The following is a 23,777-nucleotide window of genomic DNA, read 5'->3' on the forward strand; positions in this document are numbered from 1 at the left end:
CTCCCTCTCCCTCTGCCCCTCTCCCACCTGCCCGCTAGTGCTCTCTCGCTCACTCTCTCAAATAAATCTGACTTCAGCTCAGATCATTTCAGGGTTGTGGGATCGAACTCTGCATCAGGCTCTGTGCTTAGCAGGGAGTCTACTTATCCCTCTCCATCCCTCCCCCCATCCCGCTCATGTTCTCTCTCTCTCTCTCTCTCTCTCAAATAAATAAATAAAGTCTTTAAAAAAAAAACAGATCCACTAAAAAGAGAAAATCAAATATAAGATTATTACAAAGGATTAAGATGAAAATGTCTTTAATCAATAATGGAAAATGCTGGCCACTCTCCAGAAGGTACACTCCATTTAGCCAACCTACACGGAACTTGAAAGGTTGTGCTTGAATTAACTGTTGAGGCTTACTAAGCTGTTTTTCACAAAATGCATTCAAACCAGGCCCTTTGCTGACAAGAGAAGAAAAGTGGCACAGGGCATAGAAATGCTGTTTTCTTATTACCACCTTTTCACTAGAGTCATAGAAATCGCTCTCCAAATGTAGCAGGACTGAATGCTCTCCACCACGACAGCGTTAACAACGTCAGATATCCGAGGTGTGTATCCATCAGGCAGCTTCAGAGATTCCAAGGTGAAAAAGATGCTATCATCTATCACCCCATTTCTTCCATGTAGGCTCGTAATGAAGACCTGTAATTACAGATAATAGAAATGTTGATGTAAAAGCACGGTCCGCTGTAACCCGGCCTGCACCTCCTCGCTCTCGCTTTACTCTGTAGGTCGCTCCATTCCCAGCCTGGCCGCCATGTTTGAAACACCGGGAGCGCTCTGCACAACGACCCATGGCGACCCCTACCTCACAGACGCTAAGTCAGAAGCCCTGCAGACCTGGCCCTGGTGGAGGATTAGAAACCCTGCACTAAACACACCACACAATGTCCATTAACCTCTCTGGCAATGGTTGAGGGAGTGAAAGGGGTAGAGCGAGAAAGGAATGTGGTGGCCAACAGAAAGCCATTTCTCCACTTCCTGGGTCACATCCCAAGCGCCATCTGTCTCTTTGTGCAGACCGACTTTCCCATTTATTTCCAGTCTCCGTTCCCCAAGTCACACCCAGCATTTACTGCAGGCTCTGGTCCCCCCCCACCATGCCATTCATTCTTCCCCCACAATTCCCTCAACACGATTTATTGTCTGTTCTGGTTGCTCTCGGGGCATTTTAATACCTCCCAAGTAGACTACCTAATTGAGATCTTAATTATATGTGTGTTGTATATTATTCTCAGGTTATGTCCATTTAGAAGCACGGCCTGTTCAATAAGGAAAGAGACTCCTCTTTGGCAAAGAATGGTTTTGCCAACACACCCCATGGAATCCCGAGCAGCAGCAAGGGTCATTAGAGGAAGGAGAAGCAGAACCAAATAACAAGAGCTACACGCAGACGGACTACCTCGTGCACATGCTTATGTCTCAGAGGCTTCACCGAGAGGGCCTTTCTGCTCAACGTGTCCAACTGGGTGCAAAACTCAACTTCTACTCGGTCCCCCTGGTAAGGCTCGAAACCTAAAACAGCCACGGAGAGAAACGGAGTTGGAATGATCTCTTAGTCTTGGTAATGTTCAGTTTCACAGTTACTTTGACGTTGTAAGACCCTAAAATAATTTCTGTTACACCGAAAGTATATTTGGAACCTTTTAAAACAGGTAACCTGGAAGTCTTCCTGTCAGAAAGGACATTTGTAATCCTCTAGGCATTGATTCTCTCACTGGTTTCCCAAAGTCTGTTGGGGAAAAGCCTCAACTGGGCCTCACGGGCCAAGCTCTTTGAGAGCAGCACGGGATTCCTTAAACCATTGGTCATGTTCACACGTCCCTCCGGAGACACAGGGAAGTACGTAAGTCGGGGCACACTGGGTTCAAACCTTGATGCTGCCACTTACTCAGCTTGCAACCGTGGGCAAGTTACTTACCCTCTATGTGCCTTGATTTCTTCATCTATAAAATGAGAGCATAATTGTAGGACTTACCACAGAGAGTTGAAGGGAGAATTAATCAGTACCTATAAAACTCATAGAACAGTGCCTGGCACATAGCCCCAAATACACACCACAGCCTAAAAATGGCAAGATTCTGCCAGGCTATCAAGTTGGGAGGATCGCTGGGAAATGTGAGATACTCTAGGTTATGTTTACGTGAAACATTTATAGGAAAACTCAACTCCGATGTCTTGTCATGCGGTGTAGAGATTAGTGTGAATGTTCTTGCTATAGTATAAACCTAATAACTATTTATTTGTTTAATGATTTGGTAACCCCTTTTTTAGTTTTCAATAAACCCTTTTGGCAGCAATGAACAAAAGGACAGATGCATGTTTAGGGAAAATGAGTAATGAATTAATTTTCCAAGAAAGCTGATGCATACGTGAATTATGTAATTCATCTGGGCTGTGGACTGAATGTGTCCCCCTAAAATTCGTGTGTCAAAGCCCTGACCTCCAGGGTGACTGTATTTGGAGATGGGGCCTCTAAGGAAGTAACTAAGATTAAATGAGCTCCTAAGGAGGGGTACCTGGCTGGCCCGGTCAATAGAACCTGTGACTCCTGATCCTGGGGTCATGAGTTCAAGTCCCATGTTGTGTGTAGAGATAAATAAAAAAATAAATAAATGAGCTCATAAGGAAGGGACCAATCTGATAGGATTAGTGTCCTTGTAAGAAGGGACACTGAGAGCTTTGTGCTCTCTCCCCCCCTCACACACACCAAAGAAAGGTCACGTGAGGACTCCGTAAGCTGGTTAAGCCTCTGCCTTCAGCTCAAGTCATGATTCCAGGGTCCTGGGATCGAGCCCCGTGTTGGGCTCCCTACTCAGCAGGGAGTCTGCACTTCCCCCTGCTTGTGCTATCTCTGTCTCTCTCTCTCAAATAAATAAAACTTAAGAAAAATATATTAATACTATTTTAAATGTCCAAACTTAAAACCAATTTGTTAGTCATATGTAAAAACTTCAAAAGCCGATTTAACTTTAATCAACTCTAACACCCTTTTTTAGTCCCCAAAATGACTCAGATTGGACAACAGAGCATACGGTCACCCCCTATGGCTATAGATGGAGGACAGGGGTGCCCCACACAAACTATAGCCTTTGGTAGATGTATCAAGTCATTGCCAATGCGAGGCCTGGAAATGAGATTATCCAGGGGAATAAATATTCCAACATCTCCCTGCCCACTCCAGTCTCCTGAATCCAATCCTAAGAATGTCAGCAGCTGAAGAACAGGGTCTTTTAGTGACTGTTGGTCACTACAGAGGCATATTGAAACGGGGAAGCTACCTCTGAACTGAGTTAAGGTGCTGTACAATTGGGTAATTCAAGGCATAAGGGAAAGTCCAAAAAGGGATAAGAAGGTTCCATGGAGGGACGCCTGGGTGGCTCAGTCAGTTAAGCATCTGCCTTCGGCTCTGGTCAGGACCTCAGGGTCCTGGGATCGAGCCCCGCATTGGGCTCCTTGCTCAGTGAGGAGCCTGCTTCTCCCTCTGCCTGCCGCCCGCCCACCCCCCGCTTGTGCTCGCTCTCGCTGACAAATAAATAAAATCTTAAAAAAAAAGGTTACATCGGGGCGCCTGGGTGGCTCAGTCGTTGGGCGTCTGCCTTCGGCTCGGGTCATGATCCCAGGGTCCTGGGATCGAGCCCCGCATCGGGCTCCCTGCTCGGCGGGAGGCCTGCTTCTCCCTCTCCCACTCCCCCTGCTTGTGTTCTCTCTCTCGCTGTGTCTCTCTCTGTCAAATAAATAAATAAAATCTTTAAAAAAATAAAATAAAATAAATAAATAAATAAAAATAAAAAAATAAAAATATAAACAACAGTAAAGCTTATAAAAAAAAAAAGGTTACATGGAATTTCCTTTTAATCTTTCAAGTGGGCACTCAAGCCAATATATATTTTTTTATTTTTTATTTTTTTATAAAAGAAAATGTTATTTATTTATTTCAGAGAGAGAGACTAAGTAGGAGAGAGAGGGAGAAAGAATCTGAAGCAGACTGCCCACTGAGCAGGGAGCCCGACTCGGGCTCAACCCCAGGACCCCGGGATCACGACCTGCGCCAAAGGCAGGTGCTTAACTGACTGAGCCACCCAGGTGCCCCTCAAGCCAATATATTCTGAAAAATTAAGAAATAACCCTATTTGTGACCCCAGGCTTCTAACTCTGGGCGCACCGGTTAAATAAGGATATGTAGGATGTTATAGGACTGTATTCGTGCATAACCTGAAAAATAAAGGGGAATGAAATACCAACATTGTGTACTTGGTAGACTCCCCATCCCTGCCCTGAGGCTGAACGCTCAATTCCATTTTAGCATCCTTCACCTAAATGGTTAAGATTTATTGTTTATTCACATAAAAAACACAATCTTGGACCCATTATTGATGTTTTAACCATTTCCCACAAGCAAACACTCATGGACCTAAACTCTCACATTTTGCCTGCAAAATGGGGCTGATCACCACCATCCTGTGAAGCAGGTCAAAACAAAGGGGATCTTGGGCCCCGAAGCACCCATTTGAGCACATCCACTGACCTCTAAACACTTTCACGCCGTGCACAGAATCACACACGCTCACCCACTCCCTCTCCCATATTCACTTCCCACTCCTTCCTCAACCTACTTACAATCGTTTCTGTCACTATCCCATCAAGGTTACCTCAGAAGGTTCTCGATAGGATTAAATCTAGTGTAAATTATGCACTTCAGGGGCACCTGGGGGGCTCAGTCGGTGAAGAGGCTGCCTTCGGCTCAGGTCATGATCCCAGGGCCCTGCGATCGAGCCCCACGTCGGGCTCCCTGCTCGGCGGGAAGCCTGCTTCTCCCTCTGCCTCTGCCTCTCCCCCTGCTTGTGCTCTCCCTCTCTCTCTCTCTATCAAATAAATAAATAAAATCTTTAAAAAAATTATGCCCTTCACACAGGACCAGACTGTACCCCATCTGGATCCTACTGGCACTTAGAACCCCATCTCATACCATCCCTCATTCAGGTCATACCGCACATACTCACCACACTACCCTGTCCTCCCTTCAGTTCCCACGACAGGCCACGATTTTCCCACCTTAGGACTTTTACAGCGACTCTTCCCTGATTTAGAATATATTCCCCAGCTAACTCCTTCTTCTCCTTCAGGTCCCAGTCTCTTCCTCAGCGAGGCTTTCCCTAATCTGCTATCAATAGCAAACCCCACCCCATCCCACTCCCAGTGGTACTATCACAGCACCTGGTTCAAATCCTGGAGAGTAAAACAATCTGGAACTCTCTTTTGGCAGGGGGCGGGGGGCACACTTACTGGTTGCCCATCTGAGATCTATCTCATTAGAATGCAAATATTAGGAAAAAACAGTACCTGGAACAGAGCCAGGCACTCAAATATTCTGTTGCATGAACATCAGCAAGAATATACGCTGACTCCCCATTGTGTGGAACAAGAAAATTTAATGCAATTTTCCCTCCTTTGGATTCGCATTATGTTTTTTAAAAATATTTATTTATTTATTTGAGAGAGAGAGAGATGGGGGGAGGGGCAGAGGGAGGGAATCCCAAGCAGACTTCCCACTGAGGGCAGAGCTGGTGGTGGGGCTCAATCTCAGGACCCAAGAGATCATGACCTGAGCTGAAATCATGAGTTGAACACGTAACCGACTGAGCCACCCAGGTGGCCCAATTCCAATTATGTTCTTGGTTTAAGATTTATTTATTTATTTTAGAGAGAGAGAGGGAGTGTGTGTGTGTGGTGGGGTGGGGGGGGCAGAGGGAAAGGGAGGGAATCTGAAGCAGACTCCTCAATGAGCGTGAAGCCCAACACGGGCTTGATCTCATGACCCTGCGATCATGACCTGAGCCGAAATCAAGAGCTGGACGTCGGACGCTTAACCGACTGAGCCCCTCCCATTATGTTTTATAATTACTTTTAAAGATTTTATTTATTTATTTGACAGAGAGAGACACAGTGAGAGAGGGAACACAAGCAGAGGGAGGGGGAGAGGGAGAAGCAGGCTTCCCGCTGAGCATGGAGCCCGATGCGGGGCTCGATCCTAGGACCCTGGGATCATGACCTGAGCCGAAGGCAGATGCTTAACGACTGAGCCACTCAGGTGCCACCCTTCCCGTTATGTTTTAAATTGGAACTTGTCTTTTGTCATTTTCATTAGGTTTCATAATCAGATTAACAGCAGCTATTTTGACAATGCTAATTATGACTGATTAGGTGCTCAGGTCTTTTTAATACACTCTCTTTTTCACCCTCGAGAGGTCTATTACTCTGATTCGCTCAATTTATTTTGCAGCAGAAAGTCCCTTCACTTGTGCTTTGGGCCCGGCCTCTCTTTATGCCTCAGGGCCCTGGTTCCATCGGTCCTTCCCGCTCTCTCCTGCACCTTCAATCCCTACCTTTGGCATTACAAACATGTTCAAGTGTTTACCATCTTGAGAAGAATTCTCCTAGCAAGGCTATGGTTGGTGGTGTGTCCCTGTTGGCACGGTTAGAGGGACCAGGAAATTGACTTTGGAGCTTAGCCATCCCAGGGGCCTTTTCTCCTTGAATTGGCTATTTCTAGCTAAACGTGTCTTAAAATCCCAGCTGCCACTAGATAATCATCTTTGGGGACTTCCACGGTCACCAACTACGGTCAAGTCCTGGCTTTTAAAACCCAGAAAAATTCAGTGGAAAGCTGAACTAACTTCCCCCTTTTATATTCAAGCTACATGGTGGCTGGTTGCGCTTAAACAGGTACAAAAGTTTTACTTCTATTCATCTTTCCAAAGCCAGCCTGGCAGAGGCTGGGAAGGTATAGAGTCCAGCTGGGAAACCGTCTTACCCAGGTAGCCTTCCCCAAGTCTCCCCATAGTGGGTAGTCATTCTGTCTTCTCTGCTCAGTAGTGTTGTTTTCATCATGTTCTTTTAATGTGCCCACCTCTCCCAATTAGACTATGAGCTCTTTACAGGCAGGGTTTAATAATAAAGTCTTATTTGTCTTGTCTTGCCAATACCTAGCACTCCATCACAAGCTGAGTTAAACTCAAATAGCATAAAGAAATGAACAAATTATTGCTGTAGGCATAAGACAACAAAATGATAGACCTGATATTTACAAGTGGAATTCAACAACAGTACACACACACACACACACACACACACACACACACACACACAGAAAGTGCTGGAGGAGGTCATCAAGAGGACGTGACCACCAGTTGACCTATGAGCGGGACCCTGGGGCTCGGAGGCTCCTCACCCCCTGCCCTGTCCTGGGAATATATTCCCACAGCTGGAGGTCGCAGCCTTTAGAGAGTAAGGTGTGGCCGAGACCATCTGGACAGTGTATGTGACTGAACCCAATTAAGGCATCTATGTAAACTTTTAACATTCTGGCAGGTAGGTGCAGAGATCTACTCCTTTTGGGTCCCCCCCCAACAGACAAGCCTTGTATGTAAGTTCCCTTGCTTATTACACTGGCCACCTACCAATCAGGAGTGGCCTGCCTCTTTCTTTGGTCTCTCCTTGCCCTCCATGTATGGGGGCCAGTTTGCAAACCAACAGAAAGGTACAAGGCTATCTCCAAACCTTATTTTAAGGCATTTGAAATATATTTTTTTAAAGAGTATGCCTGTGTGGCGTCTGGGTGGCTCAGTTGGTTGGGCGTCCGACTCTTGGTTTCGGCTCAGGTCGTGATCTCGGGGTCCTGGGAACGAGCCCCACATGGGGCTCCGCACTCAGCGGGGAATCTGCTTCGGGATTCTTTCTCTCCCTCTCCCCCACTCCCCACTTGCTCTCCCTCTCAAATAAATAAATAAATCTTTAAAAAAATAAAATAAAATAAAAATAAAAAGAATAGCCCTGTATACCTGTAATGTTTTTCAGTTAGATTAGAAATTCAGTGTCTGTATGAATGGAAAAATTACACAAATACTAGCAGCTACATCCAATAAATGAAACGTCAACAAATGATAGCCTGAGTTTTTAAGAACATTACGTATCTGTCCCTTGCTGCACATTATTTTCAATTCCAAAGGCCCACCTCAAGTATCAGAGAGCCTCTGATTGGAGCCAAGGACGCTAGAAGTAGTTCTAATCCAAAAATCCTCTTGCCAAATAGCATGTTCTAAATCTGACCCTGGAAATGGTACCTGTAACCATTTCCAACGCCAATCGATAAAATTAAAAGATAGGTAAAACCTAGTTTTAAATTTTAAAACATGTAAACTGTACCTTCACAAATGACATCTAGGGAGAAGTAAGTTGTGTGATCAATGTAGTTAGCACCTTCCACCACAGAAGAAATACTGCCAAATGAAACTCTAGCGTAGGAGTCTGAGGGTCTATTGCCATGGCAACTATCACAGAGCGCATCCACCTGTGAGAAAAGGAAACCATTACCGCAAACACAACACAAGTTTAAAAAGCAGAAACAGGGGCACCTCGGTGGCTCAGTCGTTAAGCGTCTGCCTTCGGCTCAGGTCATGATCCCAGGGTCCTGGGATCGAGCCCCGCATCGGGCTCCCTGCTCGCCGGGGAGCCTGCTTCTCCCTCTCCCTCTGCCTGCCTCTCTGCCTGCTTGTTCTCTCTCTCTATCTCTCTGTCAAATAAATAAATAAAATCTTTAAAAAAAAAAATAAAAAGCATAAACATGGGTGCCTGGGTGGCTCAGTCGGTTAAGCAACTGCCTTCGGCTCAGGTCATGATCCCAGGGTCCTGGGATCGAGTCCCACATCGGGGTCGCTGCTCTGTGGGGAGCCTGCTTCTCCCTCTCCCACTCCCCCTGCTTGTGTTCCCTCTCTAGCTGTCTCTCTCTCTGTCAAATAAATAAATAAAATCTTAAAAAAAAAAAACCAGAAACATGCTCAAATCATTGTCGTTCCAGAAGTGGTTTAAACAACTATAATAAACGGTGGTGAATAGATTTCACCTGATGAACATATAGGCATGAGACGATGATACAATAATGAATGAGCTTTATATATTTTATTACTTTATTTTTTAGAGCAGTTTAGGAATACTGAGCTGAAATTTCCCATACATTCCTCCCCTCTATCCTTAGTTTGCCCTATTACTAGCACCTTGCATTTGTTGGATTGGTATATCTGTTCAAGTGATGAACCGATATTGATACAGTATCTTCAACTAAAATCCATAGTTTAAATGAAGGTTCACTCTTTGTGTTTTTCTGTCATATATAGTTTTTTAAGATTTTATTTATTTTGGGGCGCCTGGGTGGCTCAGAATCCTGGAATCGAGCCCCGCGTTGGGCTCCCTGCTCAGCAGGGAGCCTGCTTCTCCCTCTGCTCCTCACCTCGCTCACTCTCTCTCGTTCTCTCACACTTTCTCAAATAAATAAATAAATAAAATCTTTAAAAAAAAGATTTTATTTATTTTGAGAGACAGAGAGCAGGGGGAGGGGCAGAGGCAGAGGGAGAGAGAGAGAGAGAATCTTAAGCATGCTCCACGTCCAGCATGGTGCCCGATGCGGGGCTCAATCTCACGACCCTGAGATCATGACCTGAGCCCAAATCAAGAGTCAGATGCTTAACCGACTGAGCCACCTAGGCGTCCCTGTTCTGTCATTTATTTTTAAAATGTGTTGAAAAACATATTTTGTGTACCAACCAGGTTCAATGCATTGATAGTTCTAGATTCGGAAGTAGAAGATGCCCTGCAGCAAGTCACAATCCGAGGGGAGTAAAAGACAAAAATCATTAATTCAGTGCAAGTTGTGACAAATGGTAAAACCAAGTGCAAATGTAGGCTTCTGGGAAATTCCAGTAGGGAGAGAATTTCAGACTGAAAGAATACAGGACACATTCTTGGAGAGAGTGGGATATGACATGGGCTGTGAGAGAAAAGAATGATTTTTACCTGGCAAATGGAGGTAGGGTTGAGGACAAGGGTAGGGAGATGACAAGGGAGGAGAGACAACACATCTCAAGTTAGAGGAACAAGGAAGAAAACTGTAAGATTCCAGATCAGTACACCCAGAGGGGCAGAACATGAGATAAAGTTGGGAAAATAACAGGGGTAGAGAGAAGCTCTAAAAAGACAAAGATTTAATTTATCTACAATAAGGAGGCATTCAAAACCTTTATTATTGGAAGTGCAGTGCCTTCATTTTATATTTTGTTTTTCTTTTAAATTTTTGTTTTTTTTTTTAAGAGAGAGAGCGAGCATGTGCATGGGGGGGCAGTGCAGAGGAAGAGGAAGAATCTCAAACAGGCTCCTCCCTGAACACAGAGTCCCATGTGGAGGCCGGAGCGGAGCCTCACGCAGGGTTGGATCCCACGACCCTGAGATCGTGACCTGAGCCAAAATCAAAAGTTGGCTGCTTAACCCACTGAGCCACCCTGGTGCCCCTTTGCTTTTCCAATTATACAAATAATACATATTCATTATAGAAATAAATATGAGACACAGAAAGAAGCAAAAACAACTACACATAATCCATAAATCTACTACCTATCTAAAGATAAACACTGGCCACATTCTGGTACTTACCCTGCTCCAGATGTTTGCACTATGCATAAATACCTATGTACTGTTTTAAAGAAAAATTTAATATTATATTATTAATTTATTACCAGATGATTGCAAATATGTCAACAGACTGTTGAAACATTATTTTAATTTTTTAAAAGATTTTATTTATTTTAAAAAAAGGCTTTATTTATTTATTTGTCAGAGAGGGTGGGGAGCACAAGCAGGGGGGAGCAGCAGGCAGGGGGAGAAGCAGACTCCCCACCGAGCAAGGAGCCCAACGCAGGGCTCGATCCCAGGATCCTGGGACAATGACCTGAGCCGAAGGCAGACGCTTAACTGACTGAGCCACCCAGGTGTCCCTGTTGAAACATTTTTTTTTTTTAAAGATTTTTATTTACTTGACAGAGAGACAGCGAGAGAGGGGACACAAGTAGGGGGAGTGGCAGAGGGAGAAGCAGACTCCCCGCTGAGCAAGGAGCCCAATGTGGGGTTCGATCAGAGGACCCTGGGTTCATTTTTTTTTTTTTCATTTATTTTATTTATTTATTTATTTATTTTATTTTATTTTATTTTATTTTATTTTATTTTATTAAGCAGATGCTTAATGACTGAGCCACCCAGGTGCCCCGAAACATTATTTTAAAGGTTTGTAGGGCATCCCATTGAATGGGAGTGCCATATTTATTGACTCAATTCCACATAGTTGAACATTTGGCTTATATCCTAAAACACTGCTACTTGCCTGATTTCTTTCTGTAGGATAACCTCCTAGGAGTGGAATTTCATGTTCAAAAGTTTCTAATGGGAACTTGATCCATGGAAGTGTCAATTCATTTTCATGTGTTGTTTCTTTTTAATAGCCTAATTCACGGCCTATTTCCATTTCTCTATCTATGCATTTCCAGCTGACAATGCCAATCTCATGGTCATTTCCCCCTCATTCATTTTCAGTGAGGAATCAAGCACCAGGCTCCCAACTATGTATCCACCACCACTTCTGTCAATATCCAAATGATGATCTATAAGACCCCCTGACCTCTCTGTTCCCTGACTCTCTACTAACCACCATACCGAGTAAACATGCCTTCTCACAATCTGAAACTATCTATCCACACCTCACAACGATAACATCAGCATGTTATTTTTTAAATTACACAAATATTTTATGTTCATTAATGCAGAAGTAGTCAACAGATATTTTCTCTGAGCAAATAAAGGCCACTGGACAGGACCTCCTGTATCAGCTTCCTGGCACCTATCCTGGCTTTCTCTGCCTTCCCTCCTACAATAATGGAGGGTCAACCAAGCCGCTTATCCAAGGCCGACCCCCCCAACTGGGCACATGGCACTATTCCCTCTTGCCTCTGTGTAGACTTTGCCCCTATATTATTGTTTCTCTTCCCCCTACATTGACAATTTTTCTTTCTAATGAATCAACATACATTCTCTAAACTCTCCTCTTTTTTTCTGATAAGTATCTTTGTGAATTTTATTGAGTTTACCTTAAATTTATGGATCAACTTAAGAACTAAAAGGTATTTTTTAAAAGATTTTATTTTATTTATTTATTTTTTTAACATTTTATTTATTTATTTGACAGAGAGAGATACAGCAAGAGAGGGAACACAAGCAGGGGGAGTGGGAGAGGGAGAAGCAGGCTTCCCGCGGAGCAGGGAGCCTGATGCAGGGCTCGATCCCAGGACCCTGGGATCATGACCTGAGCCGAAGGCAGACACTTAATGACTGAGCCACCCAGGCGCCCCAAGAACTAAAAGTTTTTAAATATCCTTTCCGGGCGCCTGGGTGGCTCAGTTGGTTAAGCGACTGCCTTCGGCTCAGGCAGGTCATGATGCTGGAGTCCCGGGATCGAGTCCCGCATCGGGCTTCCTGCTCAGCGGGGAGTCTGCTTCTCCCTCTGACCCTCCTCCCTCTCATATGCTCTCTCTCTCTCTCATTCTCGCTCTCTCAAAAAAAAAAAAAAAAAAAAAATCTTTAAAAAAAAAAATAAATAAATATCCTTTCCATCCAGAAGCACAGTCTGGCTTTCCATTCAATCAATTCTCTTCTTATTGCCATCAGGAATGTTTGTAGCGGTCTTCATTTTTATTTTATTTTTTTAATTCCAGTATAGTTAATATACAGTGTTATATGAGTTTCAGGCATACAATATAGTGATACAATTCTATGCATTACTCACTGCTCATCATAAGTGTACTCTTAGGCCTATCTTTAAAAAAAAAAAAACATAAACCTCCCTTGATCTTAATTCTCCTTCATCTCGTTTCTTTGCTTCTCCTCCCAGCAAAAGATATTTAAAGAATCTTCTATACTCACTGCCCCATCTCTCATGTGCTCCTCACTGCTCTCCAGTCAGGACTTATATCCCCAATATACCTCTGAAACTGCTCTTAAAATCACCAGCAACCTCCAGGCTGTCAAATCCAATGGTTAATTTTCTCTGCTCCCATCACTCAACCTCTTAGCATTTGATTCAATTGAAAAACTTTGCCTGGCTTCTGTGTGACCACCCTCTCCTGGAGAGGCTCCATCTCAACCTCCTCTGTTAACACTCTCTTCCTGTTTCCTGTCCTTGAACTCAATACACCAAGTTACAGACATGCTGTCCCATCAGTACCTCAAGCTTGGTATGGACAAAACTGAACATATCCTGAACTTCCCAGAAAAGAAAACTGCATTCCCCCCCACCATCTACATCTCAGAAAATGGCAAGTCAGCTCACCTAGACAAGATGGACACATTCTAATATATAAAAATTAAACTGCACAAAGTCAAAAGACAGCCTTGGAGGAAATATTGGCAAAACATGCATATGAGGGGCGCCTGCGTGGCTCAGTCGGTTAAGCATCTGCCTTTGGGTCAGGTCATGATCCCAGGGTCCTGGGATTGAGCTCCATGTTGGGGGAAGGTCCCTGCTCAGCAGGGAGCCTGCGTCTCCCTTTCCCTCTGTGCCCCCCTCTGCTATGCTCTCTCTGTCAAATAAATAAATAAAATCTTCAAATATAAAGTTCATATGAGGAATTTCCTAACAAAGCTCTCATTTCCGTAACACACAAACAGCGCTAATGCTCCTACTGTAGAAATAGCTCTAAGAAGAGAAATGTTGCTGTACTCTCCTCAACACTTAAAGAAATGCAAAATAAAATTGTTGAGACTGCTTTTCTTTAAGATCGGTAAACATTTCAAAGACTGAAATATTTCCATCCTTGTCAATATCGGCAAACAGGCAGTTTCTGCAGCCTGCTGTGGACAGTGCCAATCGGTACAATAAAGCTGAAGCATAATTTGATGGTAGCTATTAAAATAGTAAATATCTTCACTGAGGTGATGGTTGCATGACTCTGTAAAATTTACTAAAAATGGGGGCGCCTGGGTGGCTCAGTCGTTAAGCGTCTGCCTTCGGCTCAGGTCATGACCCCGGGGTCCTGGGATCGAGCCCCGCATCGGGCTCCCTGCTTAGTGGGGAGTCTGCTTCTCCCTCTCCCTCTGCCTCCTCTTCCCCACCACTCATTCTCTGTCTCTGTCTCAAATAAATAAAACAAAACCTTTAACCTAGCAATTACATTTCAACAAAATCAAAAATCCTTTACTTGGGTGAAAAAAAGAAGTTGCAGAATAATATAGACTCTAATAATTATTATCGCTAACCGTATTTTTAAAAGCTGAAGAATAGATATACAATTTATACTTTTATGAACAGAAACCACTACAAAGGTAAGAACAAGTGTCCCACACAAAGCAGTGAATTGGACTACAAATTCCACTCTACATCCGCATACCAGGTCATCTCAGAGAGGCCAAATAAATAGAAGCAAGGCTGAAAGCCCCCCAGGAATAAAGCCGGTCCCCAAACTCATACTGATCTTACTTTGATCGCTTTCAATCCGTATGTTTTATCTTCTCCCACAATGGCACTGACTTCTTGTCCAACTTTCAGAGAGACATCGCCAGTCACAACATCACTACTGAAGTAGATCAACTCATCAATCAAGCCATAATCACTACAGATCTTCGTCACAACTCCTTGTACAGTTTTTAACCCGGTGCCACCTAAGAGATGAGTAAAGGAAATGTCTCATTAGTTAATATCCCAAGCAAATTACACATGAGAAATAAGGCCTACCGCAGGAAGAGATGGTAGATGACGATCTAAATCGAGAAAGAAATTGGACTTCGTTTGAGATACAGATGACCGTGACAGAGGAGCATAGTGATTAAGTGTTTGGGAGGCAGAAAGCTCCAGTTGAAAGATTGATGTCACCATTTTTCTGTAAGGCACGGTGGCCCTATGCCCTTGATAGTGGCGCTCCGCTGGAGAAGACAGAGTCTGGAACCAGACTGCCTGGCTGTGAACACTGCTCTTCCCTTTCCCATCTGTGTAACCCTGGGCACATTTCTTAACCTCCCGGAATGTGTTTTCATCTGTAAAACCAGGGCATAACTAATGTCTGCCTAGGAGAGTAGATCTTAAATGTTCTCACCACACACACACACACACGCACACGCGCGCGCGCGCGCGCGCGCAGAGGATAATTATATAAGGTGATGGATGTGTTAATGAACCTTATTGTGCAATCTTTTCACAATATATACATATAACAAGTCATCATGCACACCTTAAACTTACAGTGTTATACGTAATTATGTCTCAGTAAGGTGGGGGGAAAGGGTTATCATTATGAACTGACACACGTCAACTGCTTAAAACTGTGAATGCCGGGGCGCCTGGGTGGCTCAGTCGTTAAGCATCTGCCTTCGGCTCAGGTCATGATCTCAGGATCCTGGGATCGAGCCCCACATCGGGCTCCCTGCTCGGTGGGAAGCCTGCTTCTCCCTCTCCCACTCCCCCTGCTTGTGTTCCCTCTCTCGCTGTCTCTCTCTGTCAAATAAATAAATAAAATCTTTAAAAAAAAAAAACTGTGAATGCCTCGCACAGGTTAGAGCTAACATGGTAGTTGTTGTCATGGTTGCCGCATCTAGACAGACTTTAAACAGCCATTACTGTTACAGAATTTTATCATTATCAATGAGAGCTGCCGCAGCAGCAATGCCTGGAGATTACTCAAACATCTCACCAGAGAAAAGCACATAAAGAGATCTGGGGCTTCAAATCTAGCCCAAATGTGCATCCAAACCACTCTGGTTTATTTTTTTTCTGAACACAGCTAGTAAGCCGTAATTTGGGATCTGAACCTAGAGAGTAAACCTGCAGAGCCCATTAGGAACCACAACGCCTTAGGTGCCCCCCCAAAATGAGGCTGCGAGAAATGGACAGGGAGGCTGGGAGAAACATTGATTATGACTGATTATGGTTTCTGAAGCCAAAAAAATCCTGAAAACTTTTATTTAAAGATTTGATTTATTTGAGGGGCACCTGGGTGGCTCAGTCGGTTAAGCATCTGCTTTCGGCTCAGGTCATGATCTCAGGGTCCTGGGATTGAGCCCTGACTCCGGCTACCTGATCAGCAGGGAGTCTGCTTCTCCCTTTCCCTCTGTGCCCCCCTCTGCTTTATGCTCTCTCTCTCTGTCAAATAAATAAATAAAATCTTTAAAAAATAAAATAAAATAAAGATTTGATTTATTTGAGACGGTGTGTGCCCACGAGTGGGGGATAAAGGCAGAGGCAGAGGGAGAAGCAGACTCTGCTGAGCAGGGGGCCCGACTGGGGGCTCGATCCCAGGACCCGGAGATCACGACCTGAGGTGAAGTCAGCCGCTTAACCGACTGAGCCACCCAGACGCCCCCTGAAACCTTTTTAAAAAATGGGACAAATTCGTCAAGTGAAATCATAAAACACAAGAAAATGGAAGGGACAAGGGTGACAACTGCCACTTAGGCTCATGAAAGTATGTCAGAAACTCTTCTGTATTGTCCCAGTGGCAAAAATACGGCTAAGAGGGGCGCCTGGGCGGCTCAGTCGGTTGGGCGTCTGCCTTCGGCTCAGATCATGACCCCAGGGTCCTAGGATCGAGCCCCGTGTCGGGCTCCCTGCTCGGCGGGGAGCTTGCTTCTCCCTCTGCCTCTGCCCCTCCCCTTGCTTGTGCTCGCTCTCTCTCTCTGTCAAATGAATAAATAAAATCATTAAAATAAATACGGCTAATGGACGCAGCAGCGAGAGCTTCCCGCTCAAGCTAAGCAGCAGCTCTCCGCGGCCCAGCCCGCTGAGACTCGGCCTCCCCTGCGGGCCTCACTCTCCCGGGCAGAGGAGCTGCGGGCCGATCCGGGCACCAGGAAGGCCGGGGCGCTGCTGGGAGGATGACGCCGACCACAGACGGGACCCTTCTCCGCTCCGGAGCCCCCCGCGCACTCACCCTGCAGGAGGAGGCGCCCCAGAGGCGGGGGCCCCACGGCAGGGAATGGCTGCCGGGCCTCGGGGTCTGGGGGACACCAGCCGGGCGCCCGCTCTCCCCTCCGCGTGTCCCCCTGCCCCGGCTGTAACGGGGACCCGACGACGCTCCCGCCTCCCTGTGGGGTTTTCTGAGGACCACGTGGCGGGAGCGCCCGGTCGGCCCTGAGCCCAGTGCTCCGCACAGACAAGGGCTCTTAGATCCATGCTTCGGAGCAGGCCCGCCGGCCACCGCAGCGAACCTTCTCAGTGTTCACGGTGCCCCCGACACAGCGATGCCTGCCCTGCTGTCCCCTGAGTCACCCCCTCAGTGCCAGACTCTGGGGCAGGATTTCAGGATACAAAGGTGAGCCACTTCAGTCTGGCCCGTGTCCTCCTACCAGCGACAGACCCAGGACTTGGCCACTTGGCTTCAGATACACGCGTGTTTGGGAAATGCAATCAAATGCACCCTCAAATCAGGGGGATCCACTACTACTGGAAATATGAGAAGGAATCTGTTGCACATTTACATAACATATGCACAATGTAAGTTCCAAAGGCACTTTGGGGGAAATGCAAGCTCCCCCGGGGCCTTCTCTGTCTACACCACCATCCCTTTGGACAAGAGGAGGCTTCTGGGTATGCTCAGGGACTCCGGGATGCCTCTTCCCACAAGGAGGCGCTGCCATGGCCATGCAGCCCCCTTCTGAGCCCCCCGAGGCTCTGAACCAGGAGAGGGGAGCACCCTTAGGTGCAGGCCCCTGGGAGGGAGAAGACGAAATAAATACCTTCCAAGAGCCTCATATGCTGCTCCTTCTCGGCCTTGGACGAGTCCACCCTCCTCCGGAAGAAGGCAAGAGCCCTGGAAATAAACCGAAGCATGGTCCCGTCGTTAGGGCAGCCTGGGCCCCCCAGACACAGCACCAAGCTCGCTTCTGTCCAAGTCTCTGCCACCCAGCCGCACCCCGACCACAGCGGCTGTTCAGACGCGGCGCCCGCCCCGCTGCACCAGCCGGCGTCTAGCCAGGTGCCTACACGAGCCTTGGCGCAGGCTGCCGCCCGAGGGGCCTTAAGGGGCCGCGTGCCCACCATCCAGCCAATGGGGGCGTAGGGGACTCAGTGCAAGCCACCCAGAGGCTGGGAGCTGAAGGGTGGGACTTCGTGGCTCCTCCCACCACGGGCGAGGGCGGAAATGTGGTGGCCCCGCAGAAATCACTTCCAGTGCGACCTCGTTTGGCACCTCTTAGAGGGTCTCTGTGCGCTTCTGATGCCTGTCTTGGAAGGTGGCACAGCAGCTTGCCCCGAGGTTGGAGGCAGGCCCCCAGGCTCTGGCTCCCAGGTGTGCAGCCCCCAGTCCTCGCTGCGTGAATTCTTTTCTCTTCCTTCGCCTCTAAGTGCCCTCCACCACCAGCCCCCATCAGCCCCACCTCCTCACCCCTACACCCGCTCCACGGGGAGATCAGTGGTCAGCTCTAAGCAGCGGCTTTCTGTCCGGTGTTAAATGATACTGCAGATGCTGTGGAGAAGCCGAACTTGCACGTCCACATGGGTCTCAAACCATAGGCTGTGTCTTGCTCTTCTTGGAAGGGAGCCGAGTGTGCCAAAGCACTCACTATGGGGCCCGAGAGCCACTTTTAAGTACGATCTGGAGATGAGGATGGCTAGGTAAGGAGGGCCCGGTGACGGAGCATGATGCAGGGAGTTTGGATTGCATCACTTTTATTTTGGGGACCAGGCGGACATCACATTATGAATATTAAGTGAAAGAAAAAGAATATTAACTATTTTAACAGCAAAATGAGTTGATTTGGGAATAGCAGACCAATTGCAATTCAGGACACATGAACCATGGTGAGCTGTAAGCAGGTACAGAGTACAACAAAAAGCTTTCTTTGATAGAGGAGGGGAAGCTGGGACAGGTGGTTTTGAAGAAAAGTCATTAGAGGAGAGTGAGAGTCCAGGGTTTTGATGGCCTTTCATTGGCTGAGTTGTAGTTTCTCATTCATGGGGCTGTTGCTGAGCCAGGAGGAAATCTTCCTTCCTCCTGCTGCAGTAGCAAAGTAGGCTCCTGCCTGTTGGGGGCCAAAAATGCTGTTGACAAGTGGTGGCATGTGAGAGCTCCCCTTTTAGGGCTTCCACACTCTGTCTTGTTTTGTTGTTGTTGTTTTTTTTTTTTTTAAGATTTTATTTATTTATTTGAGAGAGAGAATGAGAGAGAGAGAGAGAGCGCATGAGAGGGGGGAGGGTCAGAGCGAGAAGCAGACTCCCTGCTGAGCAGGGAGCCCGATGTGGGACTCGATCCCGGGACTCCAGGATCATGACCTGAGCTGAAGGCAGTCGCTCAACCAACTGAGCCACCCAGGCGCCCTCCACACGCTGTCTTAAATGAGGTTGCCTTTATTCATTTTCACATTTTCCCCTTTTGATCAAGATCTTCCCTCAAAAGCATCACCAATCAAGAGTCAGGTTTTCTACATTCAGTGGTTTTGTCCCTTAGTACCACGCAGGAACTTCCCTGGTTGCCATATCTCACATCGGAGGGCAACCGTTGAGATCACACTTAGTAATAAGAAAGGGTAGGAGGGAGAGCTCTCAGGCATTCACATCTAAAGTGTGTATCTTGGGGCACCTGGGTGGCTCAGTCGCTTGGGTGGCTGCCTTAGGCTCAGGTCATGATCCCAGCGTCCTGGGATGGAACCCTGGGTAGGGCTCCCTGCTCAGCAGGAAGCCTGCAAGCCTGCTTCTCTCCGTCTCCTCCCCGGCTTGTGCTCTCTGCTGCTATCTCTGTCTCTCTCTCAAACAAATAAATAAAATCTTAAAAAAAAAAAAAAGTGTATATTTTATCAGGTTTGTAGACATTGGAGATCGTCTCAAAGTGCTGGGCTAGTATCACCCTATTAGGTAGATTGTTTCTACAAAGGCTTATCAGGCTCATATACAAAGTTTTAAAACGAAGCAGAATTAAAAGTAGTATGACAAATCCAGCTTGAGCAATGGTTCCGAACCTGGAGCCCCAACCTGAAGGTAACCAGCTAAAGAGATCAAAGGACCGTGGATTGTCAGATGAAATTCACTGTAGCCGATGTGCTTGTTCTCTCATTTTATGCAACTGGCTTTCTACTTCTCCAGAGGGATTTCTGCAGGTGTAGCAGGTGGTATTGGCTATGGCACAACAGCTCCTTGTTCAACAAGTAGATGATCAAGGGCTGCACGATTATCCCAAACCACGTTAGCCGATGAGTCAGGTGATTGCTGTTGAGCCGCTGCTGCTTCACCTTGTGGACTCAGCTACCTCTCCTAACGTAAGGGAGAGATTTCTGACCGTGTGTTCACTGGCGTTTACTCTGACCCAAGGAACAAAGGCTCTCCCTACAGAGGCAAACCCAGAGACACGTACATCTCCTGGAAGTTCCCATTTAAGGCAACTGTGGAGGTTTAACGGGATGGGCCGATGGGAAGCCTCCGCTTTATTTTGGATCCTGACACGGATGGTTAACCAACCCAATAAACACTGACCTCCAATTCGCCAGCTACCTAGTCGTATGCCCGTGGCAAAAGCCATCCAGCGCCAGACAAAAATGAAACCAGGTGGAGCTCCGAATACTCTAGCTGGGGTCTGGTTGTTGATAGATCCATGAGCCAGAATTTCCTGATCGACGCTTTCAAGCCAGGAATCACAGGAGTTGGGATGACATCCTGTGAGAGGCCATCCATCCTCAAAGAGTCCTTTCTAAAAATCCCGCAAAGAGGAATTAGCCGATTTGTATTTCCCCTGGGCGCAGGGAGACAGGACACACTTAGATAAGGAAAGGGGCATGAGGTGGTGAAGATTATACAATTGGCAAACTTGGAGTGATTTAACTGAGCCGGTACAGTTATGGCTGAAGAAAGACGGAGACAAGGTATGGGGACAGTGGGCCATAATAGTGTCACTTGAGAGGTAACATCCATAAGCTTGTGGGTATAACTGAAAGTGGCGTTTGGGATTAAGGACACATTGGTGACGTGTAAGACCAAGGGGTCTCTGAGACCATGAACAGATCCAGCAGTGTGAAAGCTTTCCCCCTTTTGCAATAGATTGGATAAGAGCATTATTTTCCCAAGACGGAGAGGGAGAAAATAAGGTAAAAAGCAGCTGTAAGAAAATGGTATGCTTTACACATACTAACTGAACATTAGCCTACTGGCACTGATAATTTAAATCACTTCCAGTGAGGTGTAGAAATCTTACTTCTATTTAGGTCTATTGAACATTTTCAGTGTTTTTTTTTTTTTTTTTTAACCTGTGCACCTTTTCATTTTTTATTTTTTAAAATATTTTATTTATTTATTTCACAGAGAGACACAGCGAGAGAGGGAACACAAGCAGGGGGAGTGGGAGAGGGAGAAGCAGGCCTCCCGCCGAGCAGGGAGCCCGATGCGGGGCTCGATCCCAGGACTCTGGGACCATGACCTGAGCCGAAGGCAGACGCTTAACGACTGCGCCACCCAGGCGCCCCAACCTGTGCACCTTTTTAAAAGTTTTTATTTATTTACTTATTTGAGAGAGACAGATCACAGGGGATTGGCAGAGAGAGAATCCTAAGCAGGCTCCATGCCCAAGGCAGAGCCCAGTGCAGGGCTGGATCTCATGACCCTGAGATCATGACCTGAGCCCAAACCAAAGAGCCCGTTGCTTAACCGACAGAGCCACCCACACACCCCAGTCTTTTCACTTTTAAATATAAATGTCAAGTATTTCCTCCTCATCAGATGACATAATTTTTGCTTCGACCATCAAAAGAATTTTTAAAACTCAGGAGGAAGATAGTTTATCATATTTCCTCCTAGTTTTACCCATTCCAATCACTCTTTCTCCTTCCTAAAGTGCCATCCTCCTCAGGTGATCACTTCCTTTCTGTTTAGGAAACTTCTCTTAGCTGTTTTTTTTTTTTTTTTTTAAGATTTTATTTATTTGACAAAGAGAGACACAGCGAGAGAGGGAACACAAGCAGAGGGAGTGGGAGAGGGAGAAGCAGGCTTCCCCGCCGGGCAGGGAGCCCGATGCGGGGCTTGATCCCAGGACCCTGGGACCATGACCTGAACTGAAGGCAGACGCTTAACGACTGAGCCACCCAGGCGCCCCACTTTTTTTTTTTTTAAGATTTATTTATTTATTTTGAGAGAGAGAGAGAGAGAGACACGCGCGTGCAAGCATGGGGGGGCGGGGAAGGAGCAGAGAGAGATGGGGAAAATCTCAAGCACGCTCCCTGCTGAGCGCTCTGAGGTAGGGCTCTTGGTCTCTTCACACTGAGACTATGACCTGAGCCAAAACCAAGAGTCGGTCACTCAACTGACTGAGCAACCCAGGTACCCCTTCTCAGCCATTCTTTAAAGACATGTCTACTGGTCAAAATTTCTCTTAATTTTCCTTCATCTGAGAATGTCTTTATTTCCCCTTCATTTCTGAAGGATGTATTCACAGAGATGGAATTGGTGTTTGGGTGGTAAAGTGAACCACTGATTAGTCCTACTCCTTACCACCTCCTTCAGTTTCTTTGATGCCTCAGGTTTGCCTTTTTTCCCTTGACCGAGTAGGAAGGAACTGCCATATCAGTATATATGACTCTGCTGAGTTGCTTAAACAGTTATAGAGAGGCCACCGAGATGTTCAAGTGCGGTGCTGAACAGGCATTTTGAGAGAGTCGAAATACTCAAGCCAGCTCTCCTTGTTAAAACTGGGGCAGCATCCTTGTGAATCTAGTTCTAGCAGATAGCTTTTCTTTTTCTTTTTTAAAGATTTTATTTATTTATTTATTTGACAGAGAGAGACACAACGAGAGAGGGAACACAAGCAGGGGGAGTGGGAGAGGGAGAAGCAGGCTTCCCACTGAGCAGGGAGCCCGAAGCAGGGCTCGATCCCAGGACCCTGGGATCATGACCTGAGCCGAAGGCAGACGCTTAACGACTGAGCCACCCAGGCGCCCCTTTTTTATTTTCTTTTAAAGAGTTTATTTATTTATTTGACAGAGAGATAGAGAGAGCGCAAGTAGGCAGAATGGCAGGCAAAGGGAGAGGGAGAAGCAGGCCCCCCGCTGAGCAGGGAGCCCAACATGGGGCTGGATCCCAGGACCCTGAGATCATGGCCTGAGCCGAAGGCAGACGCTTAACCCACTGAGCCACCCAGGTGCCCCTTGCAGACAGCTTTTTATTTTTTTATTTTATTTTTTTTTAAAGATTTTATTTATTTATTTGACAGAGAGACAGCAAGAGCAGGAACACAAGCAGGGGGAGTGGGAGAGGGAGAAGCAGGCCTCCCGCCGAGCAGGAAGCCCGATGCGGGGCTCGATCCCATTACCCGGGGTCATGACCTGAGCCAAAGGCAGACGCTTAAGGACGGAGCCACCCAGGCGCCCCTGCAGACAGCTTTTTAAAAGTTATATGTAGGCGTGCCTGGGAGGCTTAGTCGGTACTCGTCTGCCTTCGGCTCAGGTCATGATCCCAGGGTCCTGGGATTGAGCCCCGCATCGGGCTCCCTGCTCAGTGGGAGTCTGCTTCTCCCTCTCCCACTCCCCCTGCTTGTGTTCCCTTTGTCAGTGTGTCTCACTCTGTCAAATGAATAAATAAAATCTTTAAAAAAAATAAAAAATCAAAATAAAGTGGAGTCAGGAGACCAGAAGGGGGAGCTCCTAGGTCCTATCATTCCTTATAAATTGCAGACCCCAACAGGAAGAGACATATCTTCCAAATAAGACATTACATTAGCTATTACTACCCCAGCAGGAAAAACAAAAGGTGTTTCAGCCCAGCCAATGAGAGATAGTCATAACTCAAGCCAATGAAAAGCTACTATACTTGGAACCCTGAATTTACTCTAATGGACTTTTTGTTTCCAAAAGCCAGCCCAGCCTCCCCCTTTCCTCTATAGAAAAGCCTTCCTGGG

At 46.5% G+C, this 23,777-nt stretch overlaps 1 protein-coding gene across 1 annotated transcript; it reads right to left on the minus strand.

The window, feature by feature from the left end:
- Positions 1-282: 282 nt before the first annotated feature.
- CT55 (cancer/testis antigen 55) lies at positions 283-17,887 on the minus strand. Its single transcript, XM_036102947.2, has 5 exons — positions 17,644-17,887; positions 14,396-14,577; positions 8,251-8,395; positions 1,448-1,560; positions 283-687 (listed from the first exon to the last, which is right to left on the minus strand). Exons 1-5 carry the CDS (start codon positions 17,735-17,737, stop codon positions 496-498), a joined length of 726 nt encoding a protein of 241 aa, XP_035958840.1. The 5' UTR covers positions 17,738-17,887; the 3' UTR covers positions 283-495.
- Between the last annotated feature and the right edge of the window lie 5,890 nt (positions 17,888-23,777).

Source organism: Halichoerus grypus, chromosome X, assembly GCF_964656455.1.
Source record: "Halichoerus grypus chromosome X, mHalGry1.hap1.1, whole genome shotgun sequence".
Taxonomy (NCBI): domain Eukaryota; kingdom Metazoa; phylum Chordata; class Mammalia; order Carnivora; family Phocidae; genus Halichoerus; species Halichoerus grypus.